Source organism: Copadichromis virginalis, linkage group LG23, assembly GCF_057382275.1.
Source record: "Copadichromis virginalis isolate Kocher_CV1m ecotype Utaka linkage group LG23, C_Virginalis_male_GT1.1, whole genome shotgun sequence".
Taxonomy (NCBI): Eukaryota; Metazoa; Chordata; class Actinopteri; order Cichliformes; family Cichlidae; genus Copadichromis; species Copadichromis virginalis.
This window is the reverse complement of record NC_140639.1, coordinates 53,814,758-53,841,177: the sequence shown is the minus strand read 5'-3', so window position 1 is coordinate 53,841,177 and position 26,420 is coordinate 53,814,758. Positions and strand designations below refer to the sequence as shown.

Genomic DNA, 26,420 nt, shown 5'->3' with positions numbered 1-26,420 from the left:
CAGGTGTCAGGTATCTCAGTTGACTTTTAAGTGTGTTGGTGTTGCACTTCAGGTTCAGGGTCAGAAACAGCAAAAGATCATGTGTGTGTTGTGTGTGTGTATTTTGTCTTAGGGCAGATTATTCATGAAGAGACAAATAACAATGAAAACATATTAAAGGACCAGGAAACAGTTGTGTTTTCTTTATATTTACATCAGTCTAATTGAAATATACACAACAGTGTTATAGCAAACTATGACGTAAGTGTGTGTGTGTGTGTGTCTTTGTATGTCTCTCTGAGTCTGTGTGTCTATTTGAGAGAGACAGTGAGAGAGAGGAAGGGGTGATGAAAACAATCTTAGGGTGTCATATACAGTCATTGCTATATATGGTACAAATCAGTAGTGGATCACTGGAAAATTTGACACACAGACACACAACTACATGGACTCTCACCCAAACACACATATGCACACAGACAGGAACAAATATGAAATAAACTCTAAAAAGGTGTCATGAACACAAATTCAATGCTTTTACAATGGTGCAATCTTTGGTGCGATGGTTTGTTGGTTCAAAATTAAATGGTGGTGGATTTGGAGAACAGAGAAGACCATCTTGGATGAACACAGCTAATGGAATACAGTGAACTTTGGAAATGGAAACAATGGAAAACTTTGAACTATTTCATGTCTAAAATTATATTTCTTGAACTTTAGTTGAGAAAGAAAAAAGGGAGAAAGAATGCTGATGTATAAACAGACAGAAATTGCTACAGTAAACACAACATTTGTCAGGAGCAAATAATATATTCACATCATCAACCACATTATGACGAATAAGTCCTGGTACTGAACAAAGGATGCTTGGCTGAGATCAGTCCAGTCCTGCTCAAGCACAGTGTCTTCAGTTTGTTGTTTCTCCTCTACAGAGAGCAATCCTATCTTGACAGACCCTGATGTGACAGTATTTCATACTGGCTGTACTCTTCTGGCTCCTAGTTGTATGATGTTTGGTACCGACATTAGCCAGTTCTAACATAAACTGGTCTTAACATGCAGCTTAACTTGAAACTCAATATTGCTTGCTAATTAGTAGGCAGACCCACCGGATGTTACCGTTTCATTTTATTTGTTCCACCCTTGCCAGTGTGTGCATCACATGACAAAGTGGGTGGGTGCACCCTTCACTTCTGCCATTGCTCATTTAGTAGGGTCTCCAGACAGCTTCAGCAGGAGCCATGTTTGTTGGTGAGCTACTGTGACTGGACTCCACCTCCGCACCCACCCCTTCGTTCTGACTGGGTAAAGAGGGGTGCAGGAGGGAAGAACCTGTGGAGGCATTGGTGCATGGTGGCAAGATCCTTGGTGGTGAGCGTGAATCACTGCTGCCTGCTCCGCTTGTCATCATGGAGAACTGGTAGGAGCCAGCGGCAGTGGAGTAGTAGAGATATGGTGAGGAGGTGGACTGGAAGGGCCCGTTCTGAGCTTGGGGAGCATTTGCAGGATAGGGTGGAGGCAGGTAGGTGTGGTACCTCCCTGCAGGGGTGGTGGCCATGGCTGTTGCCATTGTGATACCGAGTGCACCATTGGAGACTGGATTGTGGGATGGGGTGTAGGTAAAGGCAGCTGCAGTGGGAGGATAGTGCACCCGGGGATCAGAAAAACGTGAGTCAGGCAAGGAGGGCAGGGAACTGAAAGGCCGTTCTAAGGTCATCCTTGGGTCACCAAAGGCAGTGAGCTCAGAACCTGAAAGAAGACAAAGGTTGATTGTTACAACTTAATCACAGTGTTCCCTACGTGTGTCACCGCACATAGGTTTGTTACCTGTTAGTCGAGAGGACAGGTCACTGAGAGAAGAACGACCAGGTGATAGAGAATTAGCCGTGGGAACAGTGGGTGTAGTTATCTGGCCAAGATAAGGATACGATTGATCGTAAGACCATGATGGTGATGACTGCATCTGTCTGGAATCTGAAAGAGATACAAGCAGACAGGAGAAAGGGACTGTGAGCGAAAATACATGTAATATATAATCACTGATACCTTTGGAGCAGTAAAATGTTTCAAGAAATGTTTATTCCTTCAACAGTGCTAGTTTCAGTTACTGTGCAAATGTACTGTATATAAGGTTGGAATCCTGCAGTCAGCTGAGACTGAAGAAGTCATCTGGATGAAACGTTTCTCCCACTGAAAACGCTAGATCCAGATGAACAGGATCAACGTTTGAGGTTCAAGAAAAGTTTTTTTCACATGACTTTTTCCTGTGCTACTGACACTCCCAGTTTATGTTATGTTGCATGTGGGTGGGGTGATTAGCACTGTTTCTATTTAGTGAGAAGGTCTTGAGTTTGATTCCACCCCCAGGTTTTTCTGTTTGGAATTTGCATGTTCTCCCGTGTTCGCGTGGGTTTTCTCCAGGTACTCCGGCTTCCCCCCACAGTCCAAAGATTAGCAGTTGGGGTTAGGTTAGCTGGTAATTCTAAACTGTCCATAGGTGTGAATGTGACTATGAATGGTTGTCTGTGTTAGCTCTGCGGCAGGCTGGCGACCTGTCCAGCCCTATGACAGCTGGGATAGGCTCCAGCCCGACCCTGACAAGGATAAGTGGATGAGACTGGATGGATGTTGAATGTGACTATTAAAAACTTCAAAGCCACACTTTAAAGAAATGTTCATGTTCAAAGTAGCCATTCATTTTACCCCAATCTCTCCTTTCCTAATTATGTCCCTCCATCTATTTTCTTACAATGTTAATTATGTCTTCCTTACTCTGTTGTTGGGGCTGCAATTAAATCGAAACTCTTACCTCAGGATTGAGGACTGGTATGATATGTTCGTGCTGAAATACTGTGTTTTTTTTCCTTTCACCAAACAAGCCAATTTGGCCAAACATATCCACATTAGACTTGTATATCCAACATCGTCCCAGAAGTCTTGTGGCTTGCTCAGATGCCATTTTGCAAAGCTAAGGTTTTAGGGATACAAGGCTTTTGGCTGACAATGCTACCAAACAAGCCATACCTCTTCAGTTTTTTCTAATCAAAAGAAAAACATTGAAAGAAACCTGGAACTGATGAGCCTCTAACATTGATCTCTTTCTACCTTGGTGTTGCATTAAAACCCAAAGGAATACCCCACAGAGCAAACGACCAAAAATGTCTGCCTTTATAGAGGTGGGCACACTTGCTGATGATCATTTAATCATGACCATTTGATTAACATCTTCATGGAAGTAGTAATGGTGTGCTTGGTTTTTTATACACTGCTTCTGCATTTTGGCTTATTTTCTTTAGTAAATAAATAATAACACAGTGTAATATGTCACATTTTATAGTTTATCTGAGTTTGTATTAAACTAATGTTAAGACCTACTACAGACCACATTATTTTTTTTACATGTTCTGAGATATAAAACTTTAGAATTTAATTTTAATTTGTTAACTATTACACTGAGAATTTGGAGTTACATCGTAATAAGCAACTGTTCTATGATAAGAAAAACTGTGTGGTACGACTGATTCAAGAAAAATAACTGTCCTGCTATACTGAGATTAAATTAAGGGAAGAGGTTCATGTCAGTAACTCTTTAAGCATAAACTAAACATCAAATGAAAAATAAAATTACATGACACTTCAAGAAATGATCATGTACGAGCTTAACAAATTAAATGATGCATTGCATCAGCTTGCATGAAACAATACAGAAGTCTTTCTAGATAATTGATTTTGGCCCCTGATTGTTTCTTTTTTTTGAAGGAATTATGGACTGATGCCGCATACAAACAAAAATCGCCCTTCTTACAGCTTTATTAGAAAGGTGGAGTGAAGACTGACAGGAAAGCAGAGGGGGGAGACGTGGCAACGGGCCACGGGTCGGACTCAAACCTGGGCTGGCCACTCTCAGCCATGCAGCATTTGATCGCCTGCTTATCCAACTGAGCTCAACCAGCACCCTGGTTTGACATTTACTTGCTTTGTTTATTTCAAGGCTTTTACCAAGGCTACTGGCTCATGGGTGGCTCCTGGTTAGTATTTAATGAAGTGGCAGGACAGTGTATTTCCACCTCCAACTTGTGGTGGTATTCTGTACCCAGAGCTTAAGTATGGAGGCTTGTTCTCTGGATTTTCTCCCAGTCACTCACAAATGGAATTGGTTGGGTTGGCATGGGTTTTCACACTGGTATTGATGGTAGTCCTATGAGTTAAAGGGCTATCTGCCTGTATCAGTATTAGTAGATCCTAACCTTTCACACAGTGAGGATACATCTGAGCATTCCTGGTGCTATAAGAGGCAAACTGGGTCTTAATCAGCCCAATAGGTAATGTTTGTGGGCAGTGGAAGACTTGAAAATTGCAGCTATGCAGACAAAGTATGTAAAGATATATAAAGCTTTTTTACACAACACGTGTTAATTCTAACTCTGTATTTCTTGGACTCACTTTGTCAAGTCTTAACAAAATGATCAAGTCTTGAGCTGTTTGAGGTCCAAAAGACTGGCAGGAACAGGAACTTTGAAATGCCTGTAGAAAAGCCAGTTCAGCATCAGAGTCCTTTGATTTTAATGGTCCTATCTGATCTCTTCAGAGGTTTTGTAACAATAACGGCACTGATCCTATTAGAAGTCCATCTGTAAGGAAGACCATTGATCATTGATCAACAACCACTGATCAATAACCATGAGTCCCATTCACAGAGAGTTGGGGAATGGCTGCAATCACAGCATGTAAGATGGTGTAAGACGCTTACAAATGTGGATTGCACAACACTGGACATTATATTTCTTCATTTCCATTTAATACTTGTACAGCTGCTGTTATTGTATATATATATTTATATTTCTTCATACATTCTTATATATTTCTAAACTTTATATTGTGTATTTTGTTGTACAGTTATTTTATTTTCAACTTTAACTTATATATTTTATCTTATTCTTTCCCAGTTAAATTTACCCGTCATTCTAATTTGTGTTGTACAGTTATTTCATTTTTAACTTTAATTTTTATATTTTATTTTATTCCTTCCTAGTTAAATTCACCCTTTTAAATTTTCATATTTATTTCCTATCTTATTCATAGCCTTTTCTTTTTTCTTTAGGTCACGAGCAGTTGTCTAAGCATTTCACTGCATATCGTACTGTGTATGACTGTGTATGTGACAAATAAAATTTGAATTTGAATTTGATTTGGTGACAGATGTACCCTTAGGCCCCCTCCTCGATTCAGAGATGGTCTTTCCCTTTTCACGTAAATGGCCTCCTTGATTCCGCCCTCAAACCAGCGTTCCTCCCTGTCCAGGATGTTACATCCTCATCATTGAAAGAGTGTCCACTGGCCTGTAGGTGTGAATAGACTGCGGAGTCCTGGCCTGACAAGGCGGTAAATGGTAAATGGACTGATTCTTATACAGCGCTTTTCTACTCACTTTCTACTCTCCCGGAGTACTCAAAACGCTGTATACAACATGCCTCATTCACCCATTCACACCCACTCATACAGGCACTTCTAAACTCAAGTGCAACAAATTAACATTCACACACATTCACACTTCGATGAACGCATCGAGGAGGGTGGGCAAATTGGGGTTAGTATCTTGCCCAAGGATATTTGGCATGCAGACTGGGGAGCCAGGAATCGAACCACCAACCATCCAATCAGCAGCTGATCTGCTCTACCACCTGAGCCACAGCCACCCCACAGCTGTTCTGTTTTGTGCCATCTCCTTTGCCAGAGGTTTTTTGGTTTCCCTGATGTATAAATCCTGGCAATCCTCCTGGCACTTAACAGCGTACACTATGTTAAGGATTTCCCAAGTCGCGTTTCCAATTCACTAAGCCTGGCCTCCAGAGCTGCAAATAGGCTACATTTCTCACAAATATTTGTAAAAGATGCTGAAGAGTAGCTATATGTCTGACATGCTGAGCAGGAAAATGTGGGAGGGACAAGTAAAGAAGCCACGCTGCTAGTGACTTGGCTATGAGCTAAGGTAGCGAATACCTAAAGACAAAATGAATGAATACTAGAAACTTATCAGCTGGTTCAGTGGCGTGTGCTTTGGATAAGGCACGTAAAGATGAAACTATGTGATAAGTCATTATCTGAAGGTTTCAATTAAATTGGCTAGACAAAATACCACTGTGCATTTAACAGGAACTGGAAGTGATACAATAGCGCAGAGAGAGCCAACAACACAAATGTGTAATAAGCTGCCATTTCAAATGTAACGGAGATACAGCTACGTGCATGTTTGTTTATTCACAGCATGGAGAAATTATAGATGTGAAAGAAAGGAAGACAAATCAGAAATGAATGCTTGGTGGGGTTAGTGAGAGCGACAGGTTGTTCAGAGAAGAAAGGGCGAGGAAAAAGTAAGTTAACTGCTGAACGTTGATTTTTTTTTTTTCATTTTAACAGGGTCCATGACAGTAGGAAGCACTTAGAGATCACCTCTGTTTCTTTTTCACTCAGTGTACACACACCTCTTCTGCTACTTTACATCTCCGCTCATTGTCACAGCTTGAAAATACATGAAAGAAATATCAAACTGTTCATAGAAAGCAATCATCCACCACAGTCACATTACCTCCATGCCTCCATGCCATGCTACAGTACAGTCATCTTAAAGGTAGTAAGAATGTTATAACAGGAATCCAACAAATGTATATATATTTCTTTGCGTATTTGAACTTAAGGTTCCTTAAAACAGGTTCGTTTGAGCAATGTTATGATGTTTGGCTGCTTAGTTATCTGGAATTTTACTTTGAGTTTTATTCCTTTTAACATATTTTTAAACAGCACAAAAACAGTTCAGTTGATTCACTTCTGAACTGTTTCAGCTGGAAGGGGCATTTAAGCTACATATGGCAGCTGTAGTATGCGAGCTTTTTCTTTTTAGTTTGTGACAGTTACATACAATTTTTTTTTCTCACAGTAGCACTTCCTGCTAGCTGACTCTCATTTCCTCCTTAAGATGCCAGTTGTGTCCTCACACACACACACACACACACACACACACACACACACACACACACACACACACACACACACACAGATATATTAAAATGCACACATTAGTAGGAACTGACATTCTGTGTCACCTCCACTGAAGACGAGGAGAAACAAATACTTTCTTTTGGTACAACATAGAGCATCCAAGGAGAAGATAACAGATCTCATTAACTAAAGCCACAAGAAGATAAATGACACACAAATGCCTGTTATCACTAGAAGCGGAGTTAAATGGACTAGCTTTTCTTTTCCTTCTTTTCCTGGGTTGCTGATCGAGGATTGTGAGCTTTGGCATTTTTGGTGGTTGTCTTGTTTTTATGATTATTCTTGGTTCTTATTTATGGCTATGGGTTTTGGATTATTCCTGTCATCTGTGCCTTTAGTTGGTTAGCAGTTATAGTTTCTCTTCGTGTTCCCATTCTCTTCCCTTGGTCTTGTCTCCATGATTTGTCTTCTGTCCCTGTGTCAAGCTTGTTTCTTAGTCTTGGTCTCAGTGCTACTTCCACTTTTATTCACTTGTCCTGTGTGTGGCATATTCAGTTTTGCTTCCCCTGTCTTGTTACTCCTGATTTGTCCCTGATGTGCTCCCAGCTGTCCCAGCTGTCCCCACTTCCCTAACAACCCTCCAATATTGTGTCCGAGTCTCCCTTTGATCTTTGTTCGTGTTCTCCCTGGATAGTATGATTTCCTGTAGACAAATTTGGACTCATCAGCCCAAATCCCCGTTAGTTAACGCGTTGGCGCGGCTAGCTCGTTAATGCGTTGATGCATTAACAAGCGTCATCTGGACCAAGTACCCGTCGCCTTTGCCAATGCTGGTCCCCTACCAAGCCTCCAGAGGTGTTCCATTGACTCCACCTTCACCGATCCCCGGTGTGTCCGGTACAGCCATCTGATGGGGTCTGTCAACTCCACTGCCTATGTGGACCTCCAACCCAGCTTAAGGAAGTCTGTCACTCTAATCACCTTACAGCCATCTGAGAGCTTCCTTCGATGCTGTCCTCCATCCAAACCACCGGAGAGGCTCTGCTGCAGTCGCTGGAATCCAGTCTTTGCCACCATTGTCAGCCTCCAGTCCTGTCGCTCAAAGGTTTCTGACACCACAGTTGGCGTCCAATAAATCATCGCCGGAGTAAAAAATAGCCTCCTGCCATATAACTGGATTGGCCACATCTCCTCAAACACTGTCACCCATGATGCCCCCTCAATTCTTTTCTAAATTGTTGGCCTCCAAGGCAGACCTCCTCACTGCCTGCCTGCATTGAGGAGGTCTGCCTGTAGACCTTGCCTTATGGCCAAACCAGCCACTCAAGCTGCTGCAGCCTTTCAGCCTAACCTCTTGGCCAGGCCAACTCCCTCATTATCTTTCCTTGAGGAGACACTCTCGCAAAACATCACGGTTTTAGTAACGCAGTAACGCAACATGCTTCATGACCTTTTTTGCAACAGTAATCCCTTACCTTAGTCGTTACTTGACAAAAATTAATCGGATTACAGTAACGCGTTGCCCATGTCTGTTCTCAACACAAATGATTAAGAGATTAGAGTTTGGATTTTTTCCCCCTTAATCATAAACACCTTCATTTAGAAAATGCATTTTGTGTTTCCTTTTTTTTTTGTCTAGTATTTAAATTTGTTTAATGATCTGAAGCATTAAATGTGACAAACATATATAAAAAAGTAAATCGGGAAAAGGACAATCCCTATTTTCAAACAAGTATATACAGTGTGAAGACCTGGATGTAGTGACCCACTTGGACTGGCGAGTGGGTCACTACATCCATGTCCAACTTAGTTTTCTTTTGAAGAGTTGAGAAGTTCATGTGTGTCTTTCCTTTGATCTAACGTGAAATAAACCCAGACCCACTTCACAATCGTTGATGGTCATTTCTCTGCCCATGGTGATAACAACTTCATCTCACCTTCGAACTTGCTATTTAACACTGACACATAGTACAATGAACCTGGGTCTGGTTGAAAAACAGCTACTATATCCTTTACACCTACATCAGGAAAGCTGGATGACTGTCATGGATATGGATCCACATTAAAGGGGCATCAGTTAATGAAAATGGTGATATATATAACAGTTGTACAGTTGTGGACAGGTAGGAACATGAGTGACTGATTTGAAGGACATAAACATCCTTACCAGGAGTTATCTGAGTGTGTGTGGGGCTGGAGAAAGCGGCAGAGTTGAGAGTTGGAGGTTGGCGACTGTTGGCTGACGATTGATGATGGTGATGAGGAGGTGTCACCCTCATGGAGCTCCTTCTCAGCTGTTCCAGTTCTGTTAGCCTCTCAGAGAAAGCCAGGGAGCCTGGTTTGACTTCGTCCATCTTCTGACGATGACCTGAGGCAGAAAGTTAAGAGGAAATCATTAGAATTTCAAGTATCACACCTGAGCTCAAAATTCCTGAAATTTATTGAGTTGTCAGCAAAGCACTCCATGCTTGTGATGTGATTACACTGTGTGTGTGTGTGTGTGTGTGGCTGCACTTTAAAGCTCTGATACTGAGCTCCAGTTACAGGCACTTCCTCACAACAAGGGAAGTGTGCATTTGTGTATTTATACTGTGTGTGCATGGGTGAGTTATAGACGAGTGATGGGTATTCACAGCTAAGCAGATTTGACAAGTGCTCCTGTTGTTTTGTTACTTCTCCTCTTGTTCTGACCAGTATCACTTTGTTCATGTTATATGGAAGTGAAGTGGACTAATGTTATTTTAATGACACTTATTAGCATTTATTAGAAGAAACACGTCTATCTTCTTTCTTCTCACATTCGTAAGCCTAAAGAAATCCCCATGTTTCATCATACTCAGTGGGAGAGGAAGTAAGTGTTGCATCAGGTTCCCCTTATGAAAACACTCAATTGAAAGTTTGTCTGCAGGGGTGCGTCTTCGCTGAGTATGCAGTTCACAAAATAAAATGAAATTGATGAAATAATGACATTAAATAAAACATATTATCCAAGAAATTGTTAATAATATTATTATAATTCAAAGTCTTTATTGTCATGTGTACAGAAGAAATAGCATTTCTCTATGCAATGAAATTCTTCCTTTGCTGTCCATACACAAATGCCTAGTAGGTAGGGTTGGAGGAACAAGATAAACAAGGATAACAATAAGACAAGATATTAGATATATAAAGATAAAAATAAGGATAAAAATAGTGAAAGATAAATAAATAACTACAAAAATAAGTAAGTGAAGACAAGTGAGGTATGCAGATGTAAATGGATGTATAAAGGAGCTCAATGTGCAAAATAAAGTTAGTGTGCAAAGTGTAGTGATGTGCAAATTGCAGTTGATGTAGGTCAGCTGTTGTTGAGTTGGGACAATTAAAATGGCATGATATAAATGCAGCCTAGCACCAAATACAGTAAAAAGGTCTTACATTTGGTAGGTCGACCTTTTGTAAAAAACTAAATAAAAAAAAGTTGTTTATTATTGGTGAGTCTAATGTGTTGTTAAAAGGAAAACCTTTAACCAATGGCACATCAGAAGTTTGTTTTTTAGTTTTCAGGTTCATTTATTATTACCATGCCTTGTTCTGCGAGCCCAATAAACAATGCCAAAATACAAACCGGATTCCAAAAAAGTTGGGACACTAAACAAATTGTGAATAAAAACTGAATGCAACGATGTGGAGATGGCAAATGTCAATATTTTATTCAGAATAGAACATAAATCACAGAACAAAAGTTGAAACAGAAAATTTATCATTTTAAGGGAACAATATGGTGATACAAAATGTCATGGTGTCAACAAATCCCAAAAAAGTTGTGACAAGGCCATTTTCACCACTGTGTGGCATCTCCCCTTCTTCTTACAACACTCCACAGACGTCTGGGGACCGAGGAGACCAGTTTCTCAAGTTTAGAAACAGGAATGCTCTCCCATTCTTGTCTAATACAGGCCTCTAACTGTTCAATCGTCTTGGGCCTTCTTTGTCGCACCTTCCTCTTTATGATGCGCCAAATGTTCTCTACAGGTGAAAGATCATGACTGCAGACTGGCCATTTCAGTACCCAGATCCTTCTCCTACGCAGCCATGATGTTGTGATTGATGCAGAATGTGGTCTGGCATTATCTTGTTGGAAAATGCAGGGTCTTCCCTGGAAGAGATGGGAGCACATGTTGTTCTAGAACCTGAATGTATTTTTCTGCATTGATGGTGCCTTTCCAGACATGCAAGCTGCCCATGCCACACGCACTCATGCATACCATCAGAGATGCAGGCTTCTGAACTGAGCGTTGATAACAACTTGGGTTGTTCTTGTCCTCTTTGGTCCGAATGACATGGCGTCCCACATTTCCAAAAAGAACTTCGAATCGTGACTCGTCTGACCACAGAACAGTCTTCCATTTTGTCACACTCCAGTTTAAATGATCCCTGGCCCTGTGAAAACACCTGAGCTTGTGGATCTTGCTTAGAAATGGCTTCTTCTTTGCACTGTAGAGTTTCAGCTGGCAGCGCGGATGGCATGGTGGATTGTGTTCACTGACAATGGTTTCTGGATCCTGAGCCCATTCGGTGATTTCCTTTACAGTAGCATTCCTGTTTGTGGTGCAGTGTCGTTTAAGGGCCCGGAGATCACGGGCATCCAGTATGGGTTTACGCCCTTGACCTTTACGCACAGAGATTGTTCCAGATAACTGCAAAGTCTTTGCAATTTTTCGCTGGGTAACACCTTTCTGATATTGCTCCACTATCTTTCTGCGCAACATTGTGGGAATTGGTGATCCTCTACGCATCTTGGCTTCTGAGAGACACTGCCACTTTGAGAAGCTCTTTTTATACCCCATCATGTTGCCAATTAACCTAATTAGTGTTAATTGGTCTTCCAGCTCTTCGTTATGCTCAAATTTACTTTTTCCAGCCTCTTATTGCTACTTGTCCCAACTTTTTTGGGATTTGTTGACACCGTGTAATTTTGAATCAACATATTTTTCCTTTCAAATGAAACATTTTCTCAGATTAAACTTTTGATCTGTCATCTACGTTCTACTCTGAATAAAATATTGACATTTGCCATCTCCACATCATTGCATTCAGGTTTTATTCACAATTTGTTTAGTGTCCCAACTTTTTTGCAGTCCGGTTTGTACTTCACTTGGACATGAATGTCATGGTTATTCTTTGCTTTTAATAATTCTTTTGTTTTGTTTTTTTAAAGTGGAATGATTGCACTGCATACATTTTTAGTGATTTAAAAAAATGAGAGGTGGGTTATCAAGTTTGACTTTATTTGGGATTTTCTCTGCTCACAGGTTCAAAGATGATTCTGACGGTTCACAGGGCTCTAGACTAACTTTTCGCCACGGTTGCACTGGTACGCCTAACTTTTTTTCTTTGGCGCACCAGCACAAAAGTTAGGTGCACTCAAATTTTTCAACCGCATCGCTTAACACCACAGTTTTACATGTACACTTTTTGGGGGGGAAAATTGCAGTCCATATAGACATATAGACATTTGTAAATGATTAACTAACAATTTTGTGCTTTAAGTGCTTTGGCACTCTTTGGCAATATTGTAGAAAATGTTCCACTTAATCATCATCTCGACCTCCTCTGACGACCTGTTTGCTGCTGCCTGCCGCTGAAAGGCAGTGGTAGAGGGAACACTTGGGCAGTGCATTTATGACGACATATAATGTGTTTTCTGGATACACTGCTGCTTTTTCAGCATTCAAAGATTGATGGCACCGTGTCAGAGCACTGGCTATGAATTTCAGACAGTTCAGGCCTTAACAAAAATGTTATCAATAGTTCTTTTCATCTTTTCTTATTCCCCACAGCTACATCCACTTCTGTCTGGCCTAGGCTGCTCACTAGGGCTGGGTATGATCACTGATTTCTATAATCCATTCAATTCCGATTCACAAATCCTGATTCAATTCAATTTTGCCTCAGACAGTCACAAATATTATAATTCTGATCATTTATCAGTACTGATACATGTGAGACTTCATCAGAGGTGTGAACATCACAGCAGATGCCTTTGTGTGAAAGTAACTGAGAGTAAAACACAGAAGAACATGAACAAGATTTTCCTGGCCTGGATTTTTATAGCAGATAACCTTAAAAATATTCTGCAATATTCTACAATTTTGCATAGATTTAAAAAAGTTAAAATTTCTTCAGTATAGAACAGCAGAAACTAGGCTTTCTTATCCAAGGTCATTAAGTTAAAAAAAGAAAAGAAAAAGTGGCCGACAGCGCTGTAAACAACGGTAGACTGGTGGGTGATAAGCGAAAGAATAATGCAGAAAACAGAGACTTGAGATGGGAAACTGTTCTTGAAGTACACTGAGAGAGAGAGTTGTGCATGAAGTGATTTTTATCGTGGTGGAAGCAAAACAGCAATAGTAAGAGGGAATTCATGACGACATTGATCAAATGTGAAGCGTAGTTTGGATCTTCTTTTGCTGCTGGCTCGGTGAATTTTGGTTGGAGAGACAAAACCTGCAGCTCAGAATCAGCACAAAAAGACGTAAAGACAGCGCGGACCCAACGCATCAGAGTCAGCGAGCTGTCGGATTTCAGCCCCGACGGCGTGTCCATTTACTGTTTGGTGGTTGTTGAAATGGTTTTGTGAGCTTTAATCTGAGAATCTGGCGTTTCTGGCAAAACACAGTTATATTTAAAAGTCGATTCAGGATTTAATGAATTGATATGGCTTTATTCAAGCTACTCACCTCCCACTTCCACCTGCACTTTCAACTGGACCACGGCCAATCAGAGAGGTCCCGCCCCTGACTATCTCTAATTGGTTTAGTCCACGATAGGGGAATAATGTGTGTCTGTTGTTGACCACACGGAGACTTTCAGAGTTGCAGAGATTTTTTCTTGTTACCTAAACATTTGGTCGCACCGGTGCGACCTACGATTTTTTTTAGTCGCACCATCGAAAAATTTGGTCCCATTTGTGACCAAATTGGTCGCACTCTAGAGCCCTGGTTCATGTTTTAAAGGCCAAGCTCTATTAACTTCATGTTAGCAATTAGAACTTGTGTGGCATAAAAAGAGTTTGCTCGACAGCGCTTGTTGGATTGACCAATACTCAGAACCATGGAACTGGGGAACGACAAACTCAGTGAAGATCTAAGGAGAACTATAGATTACCCCAAGTTGCGAAGGTCTTTTGGAACCATTTATAAACAAAAATGCAGTATTGATCAAGGATCAATCCTGGCATGGACTATGAACACTAGTGTCACCATCGACTGTCAACCCCTATTCCAAAATCAAGACCTTCAAGCGTGGCTAAAACTAAATATTTACAAGAGAAGAAGAAAAGAAGAAGAAAGAGATATACAAGAGAAAAGCTGAGCTATTTGGCCAAGGTGTCCAGAGGTAATTTTTCTAGGTGTAAGTCTGAAACATTCAGGCCTAATAACACTGTACCAACTGTCAAGCATGGAGATGGTAGTGTTAAGCTCTGGGGCTGTTATTCTCCTAGTGATGAAGGAGGAGGATGACCTCCAAATTCTTTAACTTCAGTCAACAGCGAGATGGTTAAAACTTTTAAACAACAATATATTTAAACAACAGGATAATAATCTCAAAGATAACAAAGATACATTAAACTGGTTTTGTAATGGATAAAGCAGGCTAACATAAAGATTCTGCAATGCCCTTCCCAAAGCTTCCCAAAGGACAACATTTAACCGGATCCATGCCAGGAAAGGAAACAATTTAACCAGCCTGTGTAGATCCTAGAAAATCCAAAATGAGTTCAAACTTGTTCACCCAATTCCTCATTTTTAGTCACCTTGAGGCAGCTGTGGTGATCTGATGCTTTATAAATAAAATGAAAAATGAAAATGAAATGAAAATAAATATATACATATACAATCATTCCACTCTGAAAAAAGACCAATTTAAACCTCACTAAAACCCCCAAATTACCATGACATTCATGCCCATCATGACTGTACGTAAACTTCTGACCACAAGCATATGTATTTTTGTAATTTGATTTGATCTACAAGCGAACTGTATTTAACACCAGGTTAGCGTTTGCCTAGGAGGAAAATGTGAACATTTGTATGTCAGTAGTACTCACGCCGCGGCTCTCTGGGACCATCCACTGTGATTTTAATGGCTCTTTGGTATGTGGCCACCTGTGGAGGGTTGGTGAATACTGTGATGGTCAGTGTGAAACTTTTCCCTATGAAAACACAAGAAAGGGAGAAAAAGAAGGGTGAAAAGAGAGAGATGACGAGAGAAAGGGAATGGACAAAAATCACAGGGCAAAACCTTTATACAACATATGTATATATACAGTGGGGTAAAAAAGTATTTAGTCAGCCACCGATTGTGCAAGTTCCCCCACCTAAAATGATGACAGAGGTCAGTAATTTGCACCAGAGGTACACTTCAACTGTGAGAGACAGAATGTGAAAAAAAAATCCATGAATCCACATGGTAGGATTTGTAAAGAATTTATCCGTAAATTAGGGTGGCAAATAAGTATTTGGTCACCTCAAACAAGGAAAATCTCTGGCTCTCACAGACCTGTAACGTCTTCTGTAAGAAGCTTTTCTGTCCCCCACTCGTTACCTGTATGAATGGCACCTGTTTGAACTCATCATCTGTATAAAAGACACCTGTCCACAGCTTCAAACAGTCAGACTCCAAACTCCGCCATGGCCAAGACCAAAGAGCTTTCGAAGGACACCAGGAAAAGTATTGTAGACCTGCACCAGACTGGGAAGAGTGAATCTACTATAGGCAAGCAGCTTGGTGTGAAAAAATCAACTGTGGGAGCAATCATCAGAAAATGGAAGACATACAAGACCACTGATAATCTCCCTCGATCTGGGGCTCCACGCAAGATCTCATCCCGTGGGGTCAAAATGATCATGAGAACGGTGAGCAAAGATCCCAGAACCACACGGGGGGACCTGGTGAATGACCTGCAGAGAGCTGGGACCAAAGTAACAAAGGTCACCATCAGTAACACACTACAACGGCAGGGAATCAAATCCCGCAGTGCCAGACGTGTTCCGCTGCTGAAGCCAGTGCATGTCCAGGCCCGTCTGAAGTTTGCCAGAGAGCACATGGATGATACAGCAGAGGATTGGGAGAATGTCATGTGGTCAGATGAAACCAAAGTAGAACTTTTTGGTATAAACTCAACTCGTCGTGTTTGGAGGAAGAAGAATACTGAGTTGCATCCCAAGAACACCATACCTACTGTGAAGCATGGGGGTGGAAACATCATGCTATGGGGCTGTTTTTCTGCCAAGGGGACAGGACCACTGATCTGTGTTAAGGACAGAATGAATGGGGCCATGTATCGTGAGATTTTGAGCCAAAACCTCCTTCCATCAGTGAGAACTTTGAAGATGAAACGAGGCTGGGTCTTCCAACATGACAATGATCCAAAACACACCGCCCGGGCAACAAAGGAGTGGCTCCGTGAGAAGCATTTGAAAGTCCTGGAGTGGCCTAGCCAGTCTCCAGACCTCAACCCCATAGAAAATCTGTGGCGGGAGTTGAAAGTCCGTGTTGCTCGGCGACAGCCCCAAAACATCACTGCTCTCGAGAAGATCTGCATGGAGGAATGGGCCAAAATACCAGCTACTGTGTGTGCAAACCTGGTAAAGACCTATAGTAAACGTTTGACCTCTGTTATTGCCAACAAAGGTTATGTTACAAAGTATTGAGTTGTATTTTTGTTATTGACCAAATACTTATTTTCCACCCTGATTTACGAATAAATTCTTTACAAATCCTACCATGTGGATTCATGGATTTTTTTTTTCACATTCTGTCTCTCACAGTTGAAGTGTACCTCTGGTGCAAATTACTGACCTCTGTCATCATTTTAGGTGGGGGAACTTGCACAATCGGTGGCTGACTAAATACTTTTTTGCCCCACTGTATATATATACAGGGCTCTAGACTAACTTTTTGCCATGGGCCGGTACGCCTAAAAAGTTAGGCGTACCGGCACAAAAGTTAGGCGCACACAAATTTTATAATAATTGATATAATATAATGTGTTTTTCTGGATACACTGTGCTTTTTCAGCATTCAAAGATTGATGACACCGTGTCAGAGCACTGGCTATGAATTTCAGAAGGATCAGGCCTTAACAGAAAAGTTAGCAATAGTTCTTTTCCTATTACAGCTACATCCACTTCTGTCGTGCCTAGGCTGCTCACTAGGGCTGGGTATCATCACTGACTTCTATAATCCATTCGATTCCGGTTTTCAAAGTCCCGATTCGATTCAACTTAGCCTCAGACAGTCAGAAATATTATAATTCTGATCATTTATCAGTACTGACTTCATCAGAATTGTGAACATCACAGCAGATGCCTTTGTGTGAAAGTAACTGAGAATAAAACACAGAAAAACATGAAGGAGATTTTCCTGGTCTGGCTTTTTATAGCAGATAACCTTAAAAATATTCTACAATGTTCTGCATATAAAGTTTAAATTTCTTCAGCATTGAACAACAGAAAAAACAGGCTTTCTTGTCCGAGGTCATTTAAGTGAAAAAAAGAAAAAGAAAAAAAAAAGACAGCAGCCACAGCGCTGTAAACAACGGTAGACTGGTGGGTAATAAGCAAATGAATAATACAGAAAACAGAGATTGGAGACGGGAAACTGTTCTTGAAGTACAGAGAGAGATAGAGAGAGAGCTAGCTGTGCATGGAGTGTGATTTTAATAGTCGTGGAAGCAAAACAGCAAAATTCATGACGACATTGATCAAATGTGAAGCGCAGTTTGCTGCTTCTTTTGCTGCTGGCTCGGTGAATTTTGGTTGGAGAGACAAAACCTGCAGCTCAGAATCAGCGCAAAAAGACGTAATCACAGCGCGGACCGGACGCATCAGGATCGCTAAGCTCCGACAGCGGGTGAGAAAGCCGAGAAAGACAAAGTTGATTCTGATGCATTGGCTCTGTGTTTACGTCTTTGTGTGGAGTCCATGTACCTGCTCTCGTTTGCTGTTTGGTTGTTGTTGTTGAAATGGTTTTGTGAACTTTAATCTGAGAATCTGGCGTTTCTGGCAAAACACAGTTATATTTAAAAGTCGATTCAGGATTTAATGAATTGATATGGCTTTATTCAAGCTACTCACCTCCCACTTCCACCTGCACTTTCAACTGGACCACGGCCAATCAGAGAGGTCCCGCCCCGACTATCTCTAATTGGTTCAGTCCACGATAGGGGCAAAATGTGTGTCTGTTGTTGACCACAGGGAAGGTTGCAGATTTTTTTATTTTTTTGCTACCCGAACAGTTGGTCGTACCGGTGCGACCTACGATTTTTTTTTAGTCGCACCACTGAAAAATTTGGTCGCATTTGCGACCAAATTGGTTGCACTCTAGAGCCCTGAATATATATATATACATATGTGTGAGAAGGCTAGGTCTCGGGGGGGAAAGGATTCAGGCTCGGGTCCTCTAACAAAGGCCTGGTTGGGTCCTGCGCCATTCCCATTCAATTACCAGCCAATATATATGTATATGTATAAGGAACCAAGGAAGATGTTTGTGGGGGTGCTTGTGGGGGAGCTTGTCCTACAGCATGATTGTATTCAAAGCAGAATTACGGTCCACAAAACCATTATACTAAGTTCCTGCAGAGTTCAGATGCTGGATGATGAAGTCTAGTGCCATGCTAACTACATCACCTACTGATCTGTTGGCTCTGTACGCAAAACACAGGGAGTTCAAGAGAGAGGGGGTCAATCACTGACTGTAGATGGGACAGGCAGAGGTGAGAGCGACAGGTCTGTAGTCATTAAGGCTTGTGATCATTGTTTTTCAGAACAGGAATGATATTGGCAGCCTTGAAGCAGGCTGGCACATGACATATCTGCAGTGAGGTGTTGAAAATGTTAGTGAACACTGTCGACAGTGTTTCAGGGTGGATAAAGACATTGAGTGCTGAGGTGCTTTGTGGGGGTTCTGGCTCTTTCTATATAGTAATCCTGGAAATTACATTGCATTTGGTTTTTATTGGTAATGGTCGATGTGTAAACTTTATTCCAGCTTCTGAGTGTGATATACAAAAAGTGAAAGAGTTTCTGAAAAGCAAACAATATGTATGAGAATAAAAAACTATTACTTTGTCCTTTGCTGGATGTGACTTGATTCCTGAGATTGTGGAGCAAAGAAAAAAGGATGGTGTACATAAAAATGTTTTTTCATGCAAACTTGTGGTCATAGACAAAGTTAAGAATTCAAATGTAGAATATTACATATTCTACAATAATACAGAATGTTATCTGTAATCATGAATATTACAAGGTATTATGAAGCTATTCGCACATATCTGCAGTCAATCTTTTCAAGTAGATATTTTTAAAAAATGAGAGAAAAACTAAAAAAATGTCTTTCATTTATAAACGAAATTCTCTGCTTTACCTTAAATGTTATAAAAAACAATTTTTTGGAAAGGTTTGATCATTTAAATGACAAATACTTTTTTGAGTGACTTAAAGTTTGGCTTTGGATGTAGCCTAATTACTTATTTAGAAAACTACTGTGTCCCATTTCTAATAGACACCTGCCAGCCAATCACAAACCAGTGTTTAACTGCGGTCATATCTAAGAGATATGAGTGTATGTACCACACATTAATAGGACTATCTCTGTGTCTGTGTGAAGTAGCAGTCACTTAACACTGTGCTCTAGCACAGTGTTAAGTGTTAAACACTGCACATGGCAGAGCCCCACTGCTGTTGTGTGTCGGGTGTTACTCTCGTTTCCCTCTCCCTTTCTGTCTCCTCTCATTATCTTAAATTATGATACATGAAACGTAGTCAGTCAGTTATATAACATATATAGTGATATACAAAGCTCAGAACTGAATAACAGTTTAAGTTGTCTAGAACCCTTCTATAGGAAACACTAACGATTAACACATGATATTCTCAGCTGTATTAATGGCCACTAGATGGCAGCTGACATCAGTGTGTCTCTGCTGTCTTTGTGCAACCAACAGGAAGAGATCGTGATCCTGGTCTACACACAGTGTTTTCTCTGCTCTATATAAGCAAAGGAAAAGCACACCATGAATGAAAAATGTATAACAGCATTTCTGTTCCCTTGTTTACAAAAAGAGTTACATGCGTGCACACACACACACACACACACACTACATTAACAGATAACAAAGAGCCTGCGTGCGTCTCAACAAATGTTTTCTCTGCAGTCACTCTTGCACATCTCACCCTGGGAAAATAGGACGAGATTTGATTCATGAATGTGCACATCATGTTACTCAGTTTAGCTAACAATCAAAGTTAAATACACACTGTGTTTGTGTGTGTGTGTGTGTGTGTGTGTGTGTGTGTGTGTGTGTGTGCACATGTATGTAACCAATTTTCAGTCTTTTTCTCAGTTCCTCTTTCAAGACCATGATTTCTGTATTTCACGATATATGGCCACACACACACACACACACACACACACACACACACACACACACACACACACACACACACACACGTCTGGTTTGCTATTCTCATGGGGACATCTCATTGGCATAATGCTTTCCTGAGCCGGTTACCCTAACCATCAAAAATGCCTAGCCCTAACTATAACCATAACCTAATTGTAACCATGACACTAAAACCACATTTTGAGTGTGAAAAACGCCTGAACCCCGTGGGGACGTGGATTTTGGTCCCTACGAGGGGACTGAAAAGTCATCAGAAAGCATAAACAAAGAAAAAATACAGGTTAGCGAGGCAAACGTTCTAAAGTCAGAACATCTCTGTGCAAAGCAAACGCAGCACTCGTGAATAAACGAAATCGGGCTTTGATCGAGTGAGCATGAGATGATGACATCTGCACAAAAAATAATCTTGACTTGAATCCATAAGTGTAAAGGTTTATCAAAAGCAAACAGAAACACGGTGAGATGTGATTTTACACATATAGAAAACGGTAAGAAATAAAATATGTATTTACTGCACGAGGCATATTGTATGCACCTGTCTCCACTACATTTATTCAAAAATGAAGAAGCAAGGTCCAGATTTTTCACCAGATTATTTCCATATTGACTGCTTTATTTTTCCAGACAGATTCCAATAACTGCATTCTGAGAACTGATCCACGAACCAGCAGTTTTGTTACCAAGTCTGTAACAAATTTTTCACCAATTTCCAATTTAACTTTTGGCCATTTAGTGGAAATGAAAGTGACATTTGTGCAGGTTTGTATCGTCTCCGTCACATCTGTACGTCTTACACATGTGTGTGTAAATGATTTGCGTCCTTCCTGCGTGTTGTTCCTGTCACCTTATCATGAAACGCATTAATAAGAACTAGACGCACAGAGAACAAAGCACTGCGTGTCACAGCAGTTTGGGTCAGACACTGTTTTACAGACAGATGCAACTACAGTCTTCCAGCTGTAAGTCAACATTACAAAAACACTATCTTAAAATACTGCTGGGAGAGAAAATGGTCCCATTGTATTCTGTGCTGTTAAATTTGCATGAAACAAATTTAGACTCCTCACTCTTCTTCATTTGAATTCTGCTGCACTTGAAATATTAATATGCTCATTTTTTCAACTTAAGGTCTGCACAGCTGATAAAATATTGACAGTTATACCAATTTCTTTTGGCTGGGGGAGGATTTATCAATATTGTGTGTGTCTGTATGTTAGCAGGGTTTGTGTACACAAGACTGGTGTTTTAAATAGATAAGTAGGGACATTTGCCTGTGCCTGATTTAGAGTAACTGTGCTTGTGTGTCCGTTAAAAAGAGAGGGAGAAAGAAAGAGGCAGACACTGGATGGGATATTAGGAGGAAGTTGTGTGAATGCTGTTTTTATTCACATGTACTTCCCCTAATTTAATGCTGTATGCTTGTACAAAACATGTCTATTAATTTTCAACCTGTGGAAGATTTAAAGGTGAAACTCTTCTGACTAATGTCACTCATACTAATAAACTGGTGCCTGCTAATTTCACACTGTACAACTTTTACACTATACAGTAAATCTGCATTCACATTTCCATGGATGTATTTGCGTGTCTGTGCGTACCTCTACCGCTGCGGCCCACAAAGCGGAGGTCGTTGAATCTGGCCACTTGGTTCTTGATTGCAGCTGTCGCATTGCGAAGCTCTGCTGAGTAATTCTCATCATTTCCTGCCATCACTGTAACCAAGGTGCCATCTGGAATGTCGCCCAGGGCAACCACCTAGTGACATGTTGGCACAAACAAGAGAAAAGCACGAGTGTGCGCTGTGTCTGCGCGAGGGTTTAATCCAAGTTTGAGGTTTTCACAACATCTTTGTATCCAACCTGTTCGGTGCCATTTTTCAGTGCACACGTCCCACAGAGGTTTTTACACACCTGATGCTACTTTGCACCAAATGTCAGTCCATGCAAAGCAGGAGTGCAAAACTCCTGATTATGCAGATGGGATGATTGTGGGATGATCCAAAGTAGAGTACAACAAAAAAGTCATCTATTAGTGACTGAGCAGCTAATGTTCATATATAAAGACTGAATTGCTGAGAGGCTAGCACAATTTCAAACTGACCATACGCTTGGTTTGACTGAGAGGCAAAGAGGCAGTTTTACACTGAACTTCATGGACAGTAAAAGATGCAAATGATTAACTAAAAGTTGTTGAATAAAGCTTTTGTGCATACTGTTAGGCTTTACCCTCCACGAGAGCTCAGCGCACTAGAAAGCACACTCTCCTTTTCCACACCTACACAAATATAGAGCCAGGCAGGCTGATTTCCATATTATGGCTAATCACACCAAAGCATCATTGTGCAAATAAGCAGGGCAGATATAGTACTATGGAGCATCTCTGTCTGTGACCCAGAGCGCTCCAACCAGCGCTGACTGCCACACTAGTATTAAAAGGACTCAATTATACCTTCCACCTATTGGTAATCACTTAAAGTGGTGTGAGACTGAGTACCAGTGCCGGTCACAGTAATGAGATAAGTTGATGGAATCACACTGGCTGCAATAAGCATTTCACTGGGTTTGGAAATTATTCAAGAACAAACAGTAAATTCACTGTCGGGCAGACTGTGGAGCAGCAGCAAAAAAGCAGCCCAGCAAATATGTGTGTCTGTATACAGAACAATACCTGCAGAGTGTGTGTTATCAGCTACATACAATATGGATGTGCGTCTTTCGCTGTGTGCATAAAATGTGCGTGTTCATCTCAACAGTCATCCATTATCAGTAAGAGGCAGTGACATCCGCTCATGACACTCCATAATGATGCATAATGCACCAAACTCTCTCTTACACACACATGTATGCGCAAACACTAATGCATAAAACTCAGTAAATCAATCCACTGTGTTTTCTGCAGCTAAAAGCCGCTTTTCCACAAATGCATTTTGTCTCAAAGTGCAGGAAAACCATCCACATGAGGGAAACGCAGCAAAAACAAACAAACTTGTGTTAAATCACTGAGGGTGGATGGATCATATGACCCACTGGTAAGACAGTATAAAGGTCTGTAAAAACGGACCTTTGTGAGTGATGCTGGAAAATGTACAAAATGTTAGATTTGGTACATTAAACACTAAAGTCGTAAATCATCCGGACCATTTACATCAATTAACTTTTAAAGGCAAAATGTCAAAGATTTGTTCCCAGATGTGAGGAAATGCTGCTTTTCTCTGTTTGTCACTGAATATACTGAACAGCATGTTGGACAAGAACAGTAAAGGCAATCAAAGTAATAGAGAGATGAACTCATGATGATGTAATAATATATAAATGCTACATGTTATTATCAGGAAACTTTCAGTAGGTGAAAGGTTCGTGATCACTTGGTTAGAGGTGGAGCTGACTGCATACGTAACAGTAAAACCTGGTATGTATGTGAACTCTAAGTACGCACAGTCCATTACGATGTACAGCACGGCCCGTGCTAAAATGACAACATACACACCTTAAAAGCAATGGGCAGAGTCTTATTACACCTCCAGTGAGTAGGCAACACAGAGCACAGGAAATTGGGACTGTCTGTCTTCACCAGCTCTCCTGGATGATCTGGCATCACCTGAAAAAACAGCAGCACAGTTATTTTAGTCTAAGACAGAAATAAGCAACCAGTCCCGTGCTGCCCTACCTCCACCATGCCGTGGTCTGCAATTCGCAATTTTCCCACCATAGCAGCTCCACCACCGGCCTCCTGGGCTCCGAGAGGCAGGGCCTCGGCCATCTTCCCCCCCGAGGCGAGGGTGGTAGAGGGGGGAGTATAGCGGCGACCGGGGGCAGGGTCTGTGACAGAACCCAGGAAAAAATAGTCTTTGAATCACGTAATCATCAGAACAGTATGAGGATATATTTTCACTCTTCATTCATTGTTTAAGAAATAATTTCAGCAGAGAAAGAAAACGTAGCGATTCTGTTTGCTCACAGATATTTTCTTTCCCCCCCAGTCTGCACTAACAAGGACTTTTTTCACTATTCTGTCACAACTTATGATCAATCAGTAAGTAGATTAGTAGGTAATGACTAGAAAGATTTCTATAGATAGTGTTTGACAAATTATGACTACGCTTGCTTTTTATTCAGGTTAAAGACACACACACACACACCTGTTTCACTGTACAGGTGTGTGTGAACTGGGATCTATAAAACACACACACAGAGTGAGACTGAGAGATGTTTAAGTTGTACACTTGTCGGGGCACCACAACCACAGGAGAAGGTAACCAGGTGAACAGGTGTGACCGTTTATTTTGCTAATAGTTACATTTGTATCTAAATGTTAAATTGACTGATTCTTATATCTGATTTTTTAAATTTCTAATCTGGAGCCTTCAAAGTATTTTATACAACACACCTCATTCACGTCCTTTCATACAAGCGCTTTTGGTCTAACATTCACACACATTCACACTGAGAGCACAGAGAGTACCCTGGGGGTTCGTATCTTGCCCAAAGATGGCATGCAGACTGGACCAACCTGATGACCTTCTCAGTCAAATCCAAAGTTTTGGATCCTAGTGAGCTCAGGTAACACTCATTCGTATTATAGCACACATTTGTTAGTTCAGAATGAACACTTCAACACATGGTTAACATTTTGCATCAATCTCTGAAGAATTCTGGCAGCAGTGCAAAACTCAGACTCCACTTTTTCCCCTTTTACAAACACTACAAACCACATTCACCAGTTCACACAATAACTCTGTTTCCATTCACGAACGCAGTCACTGAGAAAAGGTGGGGTTGTATATTTAAATCTAAGAAACTTTGACTCGTGGACTGGATCAAACCAATAACCTGACAATGATCGTTTGAGCTGATTTGGATGTCACAGAGTAAACCGGTACACGAACGCTGGATTGTGCTATATTATGTATAAAGCTACAGTTTTCTACAGGCCTGTAAATGACAACGTTGTTGTACAATGACACACATTCCAGTATATGGATATCACCATCACTGCTCACACACAAACACACACGGACCGACAAACCACGGACTAACACCGCGCCATCAGAGACCATTTCTCCAAAAGCTCAGTCAGTCAAACTAATGTGACAGCTGAAGAGAACAAATATGTTCTCTGCGCATGTCTTCATACTTTATCGTGAACAACAACCAGAATAATACGTCGTACCGTATTTGGCGTCCCACGGAAACACCATCTGTGCGTCCACAGTCTCCTCTCGCTGACTTTCACTATAAGCCTCCTGCTTTCCTCCTGTTTGCGGCCAAGAAGCGGATTCCTGTGTGCGCGTCGTCCAGTACTTATCTGTCAAACTACCCCGACCAAACGCGACACATTTAAATCCGTGCAAACATGTCCCCGACGCTTTCAGATGTGTTTGATGCGTCCTCCATACAGAGTAGAAGTCAAAGGCAGACTTGAGATGGGTTCTGTAGTCTTCAAAGCTCAGCAGAACAAACTTCCGCTCATACTGAAAGTGGAAGGAAATGGGCAGACGTTGGAGGGGAAAAAAGAGAGAGTATCTGACTGTATTTCAAAGTAAGTAAGCGCTTTCATCATAACTACTTCTATGTCCTTTCCGCTGCAGATGAATGGCCATCTCCGATCTTGGCGTCAGCCTTTTACCGGCACCGCTCTGGATTTGCATCTCGTCTGCGCAAAGACCTGCTCTCAGCCAATCAGGACACGTTCTAGAGGCTGTCGCCGAAAACACAAGACCAATCAGCATCCTGTGCGTCCGAAAGGAGGCGGCTTTAGCTGAGAAACAAGGAGGCAGAGCTGCGCTTCTTCCTGCGTGACACTGTGGTTATGTGCGTTATCCACACATAACAAACTAACGACATATGAATGCATCACTGCGGATCAAAGTCAGAGTCACATGCCTCCAAATCTTTGTTTTCTTATTCTTTTCACCACAGCAGACCGAGGCGTGACAATCTGTGTGCTTTATATATGCAAGCTGTCAGTAGCACATACAGACGATAGAGGGCAG

General features: G+C 41.2%; 1 protein-coding gene across 1 annotated transcript; it reads right to left on the bottom strand.

The window, feature by feature from the left end:
* Positions 1–167: 167 nt before the first annotated feature.
* On the bottom strand, positions 168–26,015 carry runx1 (RUNX family transcription factor 1). Its single transcript, XM_085448143.1, has 8 exons — positions 25,598–26,015; positions 24,095–24,246; positions 23,915–24,025; positions 22,027–22,183; positions 15,068–15,172; positions 9,143–9,343; positions 1,807–1,953; positions 168–1,728 (listed from the first exon to the last, which is right to left on the bottom strand). Exons 1-8 carry the CDS (start codon positions 25,623–25,625, stop codon positions 1,187–1,189), a joined length of 1,443 nt encoding a protein of 480 aa, XP_085304269.1. The 5' UTR covers positions 25,626–26,015; the 3' UTR covers positions 168–1,186.
* Between the last annotated feature and the right edge of the window lie 405 nt (positions 26,016–26,420).

Excerpts from the sequence above, each read along its gene's own strand:
- runx1 (XM_085448143.1), bottom strand. The coding sequence starts at position 25,625 with ATGGTGTTTCCGTGGGACGCCAAATACG. Across the intron at positions 24,026-24,094 it reads CAGACCACGGCATGGTGGAG|GTGATGCCAGATCATCCAGG; the intron begins GTAGGGCAGCAC and ends CTGTTTTTTCAG. Across the intron at positions 1,729-1,806 it reads CCTGTCCTCTCGACTAACAG|GTTCTGAGCTCACTGCCTTT; the intron begins GTAACAAACCTA and ends GTCTTCTTTCAG.